Here is a 10,956-nt window from a genome sequence, read left to right on the forward strand (position 1 = left end):
CAGCCCTATTTATAATTGCCAGATGCTGGAAAGAACCCAGGTATCCCTCAACAGAAGAGTGGATACAAAAAATGTGGTATATCTACACAATGGAGTACTATTCAGCCATTAGAAACAATGAATTCATGAAATTCTTAGGCAAATGGATGGAGCTAGAGAACATCATACTAAGTGAGGTAACCCAGACTCAAAAGGTGAATCATGGTATGCACTCACTAATAAGTGGTTATTAACCTAGAAAACTGGAATACCCAAAACATAATCCACACATCAAATGAGATACAAGAAGAAAGCAGGAGTGGTCCCTGGTTCTGGAAAGACTCAGTGAAACAGTATTTGGCAAAACCAGAACGGGGAACTGGGAAGGGGTGGGAGGGAGGACAGGGGAAGAGAAGGGGGCTTACGGGACTTTCGGGGAGTGGGGGGGGCTAGAAAAGGGGAAATCATTTGAAATGTAAATAAATTATATCAAATAAAAAAAAAGACAAAAAAAAAAAAATATGGCTACACTTTGTTTAGTGGGGCAAGCCTCAAGCACCTGCACCAAGGTGGATGTGTTAACCTGAGAGGGAAATCCATCTCTCACAGTTTACCATGCCGATCTAAGCAATCAAAATTTTAGGTCTAAGCTTACAATTGTACACACTTGCTACTCAGCTATTTCACATATGTTCTGTGCCCCAGGTATGGTCTGATGTCAGGAGAGACTGTTGTCTACTATCATTACTTTTTTTGTTACAATTTTTATTTTCAGTAGATTATCTCTTTGTTTTAATTAACATGCAGTGTATTAAGGTTCAGTTTGGCCACCCCTCCTTTTTGACAGCATTTTATCTTCCTTCTTAGATCTTGGATAAATATGCATATTATGATCGGATATTTTTATTTACATTTCAAATATTTTCCCCTTTGGGATCCCACTCTCCCATCACCCCTCCCCTTTCTCTATGAGGGTGGTTATTCACTCACCCACCCACTCCTGTCCTCCTCCACTGGCATTGTAGGGGTTCAATGGAGCATTGAACACCCTCAGGGCCTAGGGCCTCTCCTTCCACTGATGTCCAACAAGACCATCCTCTGGCAATATGTGGCCAGCGCCATGGGTAGTTCCATGTGTATTCTTTGGTTGGTGGTCCAGTACTGGGAGCTCCAGGGTTCTGGCCTATTGACACAATTGTTCCTTCCATGGGGCTGTCATTAATTTTTTTAGAAATGGGAACTGCAAGAGCTGGCTCCAACTGCCAGCAAGGAGGAACCTGGTTTCAAGAGAGACATTATAGTAATATTGGCACAACTTAAAATCACTGATGCATAAACCATCATCCCCAGGTAAACTAGAGTAATTTCTCTCTTCAGTAGAACTCTGTGAACGCTGAGGTAACATGGACAAAATTTCCTTTTTCTTTTTTACGAAATTTTTTTTATTATTTTTATACACTCCATATTTTATTTCCCCCTCTGCCAACCCCTGTCCACCCTCCGACTGTTCCACATCCCAGATCTCCTCCCCTCTCCCTGTCTCCACATGGATGTCCCTACCCCCCACCCCACCTGACCTCTAAACTTCCTGGGGCTTCCAGTCTCTTGAAGGTTAGGAGCATCATCTTTGAATAAACAGAGACCGGGCATTCCTCCATTGTATGTGTGCTAGGGGCCTCATGTCTGCTACTGTATACTGTTTGTTTGGTGGTCTAGTGTTTGAGAGATCCCAGGGGTCCAGATTAATTGAGACTACTGGTCCACCTACAGGGTGATGCTTAACTTCATTCACCCTTCCCTAATTCAACTGTAGGGGTCAGCTGCTTCTGTCCTTTCGTTGGGTGCAAATATCTGTGTCTGACTCTTTCAGCTGCTTGCTGGGTCTTCTGGAGTGCTGTCATGTTAGGTCCCTTTTTGTGAGCACTATATATCCTCAGTAATAATGTCAAGCCATGGGACTTCCCCTTCCCCTGGATCCCACTTTGAATCTTTCTCTGGACCTTCTTTTCCCTGAGCTCCTCTCCATTTCAATCCCGTAAATTCATTCAGACAGATACAATTATGGGTCAGACTTATGACTGTGGGATAGCCCTCCTCTCCCTCATTTGAAGCCCTGTCTTCCTGCTGGAGATAGGCTCTACAAGCTCCCTCTCCCTACTGTCAGACATTCTTTTTTTTGTGTAGGCCATACTTTATTTTTTTAAATTATGTATGTTATTTATTTACACTTCAAATGTTGCTCCATTTCCTGGTTCCCCCCTCCCCTGAAAATCCCATAAGCCATCTCCCATTCTCCAATCAACCCACTCCTGCTTCCCTGTTCTGGTATTCGTCTACACTACAGCATCAAGTCTTTCCAGGACCAAGGGCCTCTCCCCCATTTGGTGTCCAAGAAGATTTTCTTCTGCTTCCAATCTGTCTGGCACCATGAGTAGCTCCAAGTGTACTCTTTGGTTGATGGTTTTGTCCCTGGGAGCTCTGGGGGTACTGGGTGGTTCATATTGTTGTTCCTTCTATGGTGCTGCAAACCCCTTCAGTTTCTTTGGTCCATTCTCTATCTCATCCAATCGGGACCCTGTGCTCAGTTCAATGGCTGGCTGAGAGTTTCCTCCTCTGGCCAATTTTCATAGGAAAGTCTTAATCCCAGGTAAGTGTGATTAAAGCTCCTGTTTAGAGATGATATAGGCCCTAGTAGACCTCATTTGTATTGCTAATGGTCAGGTTGTCAAACTGTCTTATAAATATTAATGTTTATACCCAGTATAATGTCTGAAACTTGGTCACAGAGGATCATATGTGTTGTGTGTAAAGATTGATGCAGACATTCAGAGTGTTGAGAATTATTGATAGAGTATCCAGCAGCAGTTGATTCAATGATGCCAGCTTCTCACCCAAGAATCATAAAACATGGAAAAGAATGTAAGTTACAGAGAATGGGGTTAAAGGACAAGAAATTTTATCTCCATTTAACATCTGTGATTTTTTTAGATTGTCTTAATTAATACAGTTATATCCAGTTGCATCCATTTTTCCAAAAGCAATGTAAATTTCTCATTCATTTCTGGTCAAACACACACACACACACACACACACACACACACACACACAAACACGTTAGTGATAAAATTCTTTGTTTAGACATTGATAGCTTATATCTATAATTTAATCATTATAATGCTGTAAAATCCTTGATGTATAAATATTTAACCATATTTACTTTTATTCATTTTAGTAAATTTTGAAGTATGAGACCTGTGGGAAAGGCAAATATTACTTGCATTTATCTGAAAGAAGTTTCTAATACATAAAACTTACCAATTTCTGGAATGTACCATCAAAATCAAATTCATCATCATCATCATCACCATCATGATCTCAAAGAACCATCTGTAAATTCATGTGTTGACAGTGTCCCAAAGTGGAACAACAGACTCAGGCCAAAAATTTATTGAGTGCTTGTCCCCTGATGTTGCTTCCATGATATGTGACCTGGGTTCAGGGAAAGTGTATGATGCACTTCCTCAAAGAGGATTAGGACTTGGATTCGAGCACTCTGCTACCTGACCAATGCGCCTTTTCAGTTCTTCCTTTCCAGTTCTTCTGCTGGACTAGGTTCTTACATAAGAAGTACCTGCTTATGAATATGCAAATTACTTCAGACTATGTGAGTTAATACAGGGATGTTCATACAATGAAAACAACCTATGATCACTGTCCTCTCCACAGTCACTGAAAACACTGACTCTAGCCCTGGAATGGAGCTGGGTCTTTCTCTTACTCCTGTCAGTAACTGCAGGTAAGGGGCTCATCAGTTCCAGATCTGAAGAGGAGACAGGACCTGAGGTAATAATGATATCCACTCTGTCTTTTTCTCCACAGGTGTCCAATTGCAGGTCCAGCTGCAACAATCTGGATCTGAGCTGGTGAGGCCTGGGGCTATAGTGAATTTGTCCTGCAATGCTTCTGGCTACACCTTCACCAGTGACTGGGTGCACTGGGTAAAGCAGAGTCCTGGACATGGCCTTGAGTGGATTGGATATATTTATCCTGCAGATGGTGGTACTAACTACAATGAGAAATTCAAGGGCAAGGCTACACTGACTGCAGACACATCCTCCAGCACAGCCTACATGCATCTCAGCAGCCTGACATCTGAGGACTCTGCTGTCTATGACTGTGGAAGACACAGTGTTATCACTACACCCTGAGTGTGTCAGAAGTCCTGGAGGGGGAGAAAGCTGCCTTAGGAATGAGATGACTGAAAGATTAGTCTTCAGACCTGCTCAGAAACACAGTCCTATAGAGCCTTTGTCATCTTTGTAAATGTCCATCTATGATTAAAGTGATGCTAGCTGAGGATGAACCTATGGTTCACCATACTTTCCCAATCTCTTCACCAGTGATCACCTCCATTGACATGTTTCTTATTCTGTAAACCAATAAAAGTGGAAATGTATGGTGATGTACGATAAAAATATCACTAGATCATGAGAGATCAGTACTCTTAAATTGTTTGGAATAAAGTATAATATGAATTTGACCTAAAAATCCAAATCACCAAAATCTGGGCAAACACTTCCTCATAGTCTTAAGTGATCTCAGGTCTGTTACTATCTCTTGCCATGTGTTCCAGCAGAAATTCCAGTCTCTTAGAAGGTGACGAATATTTATATCAGAATGCACAGGCATGCGAATAGGTTGGTCAAAATGTTACTAAATCACATTTCATCAAACTCCTTCACCATCACATTCTATCTACCTGTTAAATTATGCAGGTTCTGAGATTATATGTAGGTGTTTGATGCAGTATTCACTTCCTTCCAAGACTCAGTAGTCATCCCTACAGTCACTAGCCTTTTTAGAACATGGACCTATTCTGATACAACATCAACTCTCATAGTCCTATTGCTCAACTTTGTTGTATAGAGTATTTGTGAACACGTGTCTCTACATCCACATGTGTTTCTTATGATTGTTTTGGGTGACTTTTCTTCTTTTTGTTTTGTCCTATTCCCATTTTTTGCTTTCCCTTTACCTATCTTTGCTTTTCTTTTTTATTACATTCACATACTTTTTGTTTTCTAATCAAATAAAGAAACAGTATCAAGCTGGGATAAGATTGGGAGGTATTGGGGAAGGGAAATCAGTATTCAGAATATATTGCAGGAAAAAATGTATTTTCAATAGAAATAGAAAAAAGAGAACTTTAAAAATTCAACAAATAAATAATTCTTATAATATATTTGTCATGTAACTTTTCTATATGCTCACATGCCCATAATTTAGGTCTCATGTCTTTGTTTAAATTGTCCAAAGTATAATCCAAAACCAGGCCTAAAAGCATTTAAGGATAAGGCACTTGTCTTATGCATAATTTTAAGGTGTAGTGAAATACATAATTAAAATGTGTGGGTTTTAGCCTCTCTCATTTTCTCTGTCTCTCTGCCTCTGTCATAGTCTCTCTGTCTCTGTCTCTGTCTCTTACTCTCTCTCTCTCTCTCTCTGTAATCTCATTGGTTTGCTTTTATTTTTATTTATTTATTTTTATTAGATATTTTCTTTATTTACATTTCAAATGTTATTCCCCTTTCTTGTTTTCCCCTCTAAAATTTCCCTAAGCTCTCCTCCTCCGCCTGTTCATCAACTCACCCACTCCCTCTTCCTCGTACTGGCATTCTCCTATACTGGGGCATCTAGCCTTCTCAGGACCAAGGGCCTCTCTTCCCTTTGATGACCAACAAGGCTATCCTCTGCTACATATGCAGCTAGAACCTTGGGTCCCTCCATGTGTATTGTTTCGTTGGTGGTTTAGGCCCTGGGAGTTCTAGAATGCACTGGTTACTTCATTGTAGAAACTGGTTAGTTTCTCACCTTCATTTAGGTGAGAAAGAGAGAAAGAGAGGATGAGGAAGAGGAGAAGAAGGTCTTGGGAGAGGGAGAGAGGAGAGAGAAGAGTTGAATGTGGAGCTGAAGGTTTTGGAAGAGGGAGAGAGGATAATCAGAAGTACTTGGCTTGGAGATACTGCAAATTATAAAGGGTCTCATAAATGGCAAAGATGGTAGTGTAGTGGTAAAATTTCCCAAAATAGGCAAAAGGGTTTTATTCATGCTAATTGAATTGTGTTTAGGTATGAGTCTTGAATTCCTGATCTTTCCAATACTTTTAACATGAAGACATGTTGAATTTTGTCTAATGCCTTTTCAACATCTAATGAAATGGCCACGTGGTGTTTTTCTTTGAGTTTTTTTATCTAGTGAACCATCCCTGACTTTGTTGTATATTGAACCATCCCTGCATCCCTGGGATGAAGCCTACTTTATCATGGTACATGAAAATTTTGAGGTGTTCTTGGATTTGGCATGTAAGAATTTTATTGAGTATTTTTCATTAAAATTCATCAGGGAAATTGGTCTGAAGTTCTCTTTCTTTGTTAGGTCTTTGTGAGGTTTTGGTATCAGCATAACTGTGGCTTCATAGAATGAGTTAGGTAGTGTTCCTTCTCTTTCTATTTTGTGGAATAGCTTGAAGACTATTAGTATTAGGTCTCTGAAGGTCAAAATGGATTCTGCACTAAAACCAACTGGTTTTGAGCCTTTTTTTTTTGCTTGGGATACTTTTAAGAACTTCTATTTCTTTAGGTGTTATGGGACTGTGAGGATGGTTTATCTGATCCTGATTTAACTTTGGTATTTGGCATCTGCCTGGAAAATTGTCATTTCATCCAGATTTTCCAGATGTGTTGAGTATTGGCCTTTGTAGTAGGATCTGATAAATTCTTTGTAGTTCCTAAGTTTCTATTGTGATATCTCACTTTTCATTCCTGATCTTGTTAATTTGGGTGATGTCTTTGTGCCCTGTGGTTAATCTGGCTAAGGGTTTATCTATCTTGTTGATTTTCTTAAAGAACCAGCTCCTGGTTTTGTTGATTCTTTGAATTTTTCTTTTTAGTTCTACTTGGTTGATTTTAACCCCGAGTTTGTTTATTTTTTGCTGTCTCCTCCTCTGGGGTATATTTGCTTCATTTTGTTGTAGAGCTTTCATGTGTGCTGCTAGTGTATGTTCTCTCCAGTTTCTTTGTGGAGGCACTCAGAGCTATTAGTTTTCCTCTTAGCACTGCTTTCATTGTGTACCATAAGTTTCAGTATGTTTCACCTTCATTTTCATGAAATTGAAAAAGGCTTTAATTTCTTTCTTCATTTCAACCTTGACCAAGTCAATCTTTTTTTTTATTCGATATATTTTTTATTTACATTTCAAATGATTTCCCCTTTTCTAGCCCCCCATTCCCCGAACGTCCCATAAGACCCCTTCTCTTCCCCTGTCTTCCCACCCACCCCTTCCCACTTCCCCGTTCTGGTTTTGCCGAATACTGCTTCACTGAGTCTTTCCAGAACCAGAGGCCACTCCTTTCTTCTTGTACCTCATTTGATGTGTGATTTATGTTTTGTGTATTCCAGTTTTCTAGGTTAATATCCACTTATTAGTGAGTGCATACCATGATTCACCTTTTGAGTCTGGGTTACCTCACTTAGTATGATGTTCTCTAGCTCCATCCATTTGCCTAAGAATTTCATGAATTCATTGTTTGTAATGGCTGAATAGTACTACATTGTGTAGATGTTCCACATTTTTTGCATCCACTCTTCTGTTGAGGGATACCTGGGTTCTTTCCAGCATCTGGCAATTATAAATAGGACTGCTATGAACATAGGAGAGCATGTATCCTTATTACATGGTGGGGAATCCTCTGGGTATATGCCCAGGAGTGGTATAGCAGAATCTTCTGGAAGTGAGGTGCCCAGTTTTCTGAGGAACCGCCAGACTGATTTCCAGAGTGGTTGTACCAATTTGCAACCCCACCAGCAGTGGAGGAGTGTTCCTCTTTCTCCACACCCTCTCCAACACCTGCTGTCTCCTGAAATTTTAATCTTAGCCATTCTGACTGGTGTAAGATGAAATCTCAATGTTGTTTTGATTTGCATTTCCCTAATGACTAATGAAGTTGAGCATTTTTTAAGATGCTTCTCCACCATCCGAAGTTCTTCAGGTGAGAATGCTTTATTTAACTCTGTACCCCATTTTTTAATAGGGTTGTTCGGTTTTCTGGAGTCTAACTTCTTGAGTTCTTTATATATATTGGATATTAGCCCTCTATCTGATGTAGGATTGGTGAAGATCTTTTCCCAATTTGTTGGTTGCCGATTTGTCCTCTTGATGGTGTCCTTTGCCTTACAGAAACTTTGTAATTTTATGAGGTCCCATTTGTCAATTCTTGATCTTAGAGCATACGCTATTGGTGTTCTGTTCAGAAAATTTCTCCCTGTACCGATGTCCTCAAGGGTCTTCCCCAGTTTCTTTTCTATTAGCTTCAGCATGTCTGGTTTTATGTGGAGGTCCTTGATCCATTTGGATTTGAGCTTAGTACAAGGAGACAAGGATGGATCAATTCGCATTCTTCTGCATGCTGACCTCCAGTTGAACCAGCACCATTTGTTGAAAAGGCTATCTTTATTCCATTGGATGTTTTCAGCCCCTTTGTCGAGGATCAAGTGGCCATAGGTGTGAGGGTTCTTTTCTGGATCTTCAATCCTGTTCCATTGATCCTCTTGCCTGTCACTGTACCAATACCATGCAGTTTTTAACACTATTGCTCTGTAGTATTGCTTGAGGTCAGCGATACTGATTCCCCCAGACTTTCTTTTGCTGCTGAGAATAGTTTTAGCTATCCTGGGTTTTATGTTGTTCCAGGTGAATTTGATAATTGCTCTTTCTAACTCTGTGAAGAATTGAGTTGGGATTTTGATCGGTATTGCAGTGAATCTGTATTTTGCTTTTGGCAAAATGGCTATTTTAACTATATTGATTCTACCAATCCATGAGCATGGGAGTTTTTCCCATTTTTTGAGGTCTTCTTCCATTTCCTTCTTCAGAGTCTTGAAGTTCTTGTCATACAGGTCTTTCACATGTTTGGTAAGAGTCACCCCAAGATACTTTATACTGTTTGTGACTATTGTGAAGGGGGTCATTTCCCTAATTTCTTTCTCAGCCTGCTTATCCTTTGAGTATAGGAAGGCCACTGATTTGCTTGAGTTGATTTTATAACCTGCCACTTTGCTGAAGTTGTTTATCAGCTGTAGGAGCTCTCTAGTGGAGTTTTTTGGGTCACTTAGGTAGACTATCATGTCATCTGCAAATAATGATAGTTTGACTTCTTCCTTTCCAATTTGCATCCCTTTGACCTCCTTATGTTGTCGAATTGCCCGAGCTAGTACCTCAAGTACAATATTGAAAAGATAAGGAGAAAGGGGGTAGCCTTGTCTGGTCCCTGATTTCAGTGGGATTGCTTCAAGTTTCTCTCCATTTAGCTTGATGCTGGCTACCGGTTTGCTGTATATTGCTTTTACTATGTTTAGGTATGGGCCTTGAATTCCTGTTCTCTCCAAGGCTTTAAGCATGAAAGGATGCTGAATTTTGTCCAATGCTTTTTCAGCATCCAATGAAATGACCATGTGGTTTTGTTCTTTGTGTTTGTTTATGTAGTAGTGGATTGCATTGATGGATTTCCATATATTGAACCAACCCTGCATTCCTGGGATAAAGCTTACTTGATCATGGTGGATGATCATTTTGATGTGTTCTTGGATTCGGTTGGCAAGAATTTTATTGAGTATTTTTGCATCGATGTTCATAAGGGAAATTGGTCTGAAGTTCTCTTTCTTTGTTGGATCTTTGTGTGGCTTTGGTATCAGCGTAATTGTGGCTTCGTAGAAGTAATTGGGTTGTGTTCCTTCTGTTTCTATTTTGTGGAATAGTTTGAAGAGTATTGGTGTTAACTCTTCTTTGAAGGTCTGATAGAATTCTGCACTGAAACCATCTGGTCCTGTGCTTTTTTTGGTTGGAAGACTTTCTATGACTCCTTCTATTTCTTTAGGCATTATGGGACTGTTTAGATGGTCTAGTTGGTCCTGATTTAATTTTGGTATTTGGTATCTGTCAAGGAAATTGTCCATTTCCTCCAGATTCTCCAGTTGTGTTGTGTACAGTCTCTTGTAGTAGGATCTGATGATTTTTTGGATTTCCTCAGTTTCCGTTGTTATATCTCCCTTTTAATTTCTAAGTTTGTTAATTTGGATACTTTCTCTGTGCCCTTTGGTCAGTCTGGCTAAGGGTTTATCTATCTTGTTGATTTTCTCAAAGAACCAGCTCCTGGTTTTGTTGATTTTTTTGTATGGTTCTCTTTGTTTCTACTTGATTGATTTCGGCCCTGAGTTTGATGATTTCCTGCCTTCTATTCCTCCTGGGTGAAATAGCTTCTTTTTGTTCCAGGGCTTTCAGGTGTGTCATTAAGCTGGTAATATATGCTCTCTCCATTTTCTTTTTGGAGGCACTCAGGGCTATGAGTTTTCCTCTTAGCACAGCTTTCATTGTGTCCCATAGATTTGTGTATGTAGTGTCTTCATTTTCATTGTGTTCCAAAAAGTCTTTAATTTCTTTATTTCTTCCTTGACCAAGATATCATTGAGTAGAATATTGTTCAGTTTCCATGTGTATGTGGGTATTCTGTTGTTTTTGTTGCTATTGTAGAGCACCCTTAATCTGTAGCGATCTGATAAGAGGCATGGGATTACTTCAAACTTCTTGTATCTGTTGAGGACTGTTTTGTGACTGCTTATATGGTCTTTAATTGAGAAGGTACCTTGAGGTGCTGAGAAGAAGACATATTCTTCTGATTTAGGATAAAATGTTCTATAGATATTTGTTAAATCTTTGGTCCATGACTTCTGTTAGTTTCATTGTGTTTCTGTTTATTTTGTGTTTCCCTGATCTGTTCATTGATGAGAGTGGGATGTTGAAGCCTCCCACAATTATTTTGTAAGGTGCAATGTGTGCTTTGAGTTTTAGTAAAGTTTCTTTTAGGAATGAAGAAATGCATCTTGCATTTGTAGCATAGATGTTCAAAATTGAGATTTCTTCTT

At 39.6% G+C, this 10,956-nt stretch overlaps 1 gene segment (V, D, J or C); it reads left to right on the forward strand.

Moving 5' to 3' along the window:
• Nucleotides 1-3,687: 3,687 nt before the first annotated feature.
• Nucleotides 3,688-4,187, forward strand: LOC127687763 (Ig heavy chain V region VH558 A1/A4-like; the record flags this gene model as incomplete). The annotated part of the segment is given in 2 exon segments: nucleotides 3,688-3,775; nucleotides 3,859-4,187. Coding segments are annotated over 2 exon segments (417 nt in total), but the record flags the coding sequence as incomplete, so codon positions are not given.
• Nucleotides 4,188-10,956: the final 6,769 nt, after the last annotated feature.

Source organism: Apodemus sylvaticus, chromosome 6, assembly GCF_947179515.1.
Source record: "Apodemus sylvaticus chromosome 6, mApoSyl1.1, whole genome shotgun sequence".
In the NCBI taxonomy this organism is placed as follows: domain Eukaryota; kingdom Metazoa; phylum Chordata; class Mammalia; order Rodentia; family Muridae; genus Apodemus; species Apodemus sylvaticus.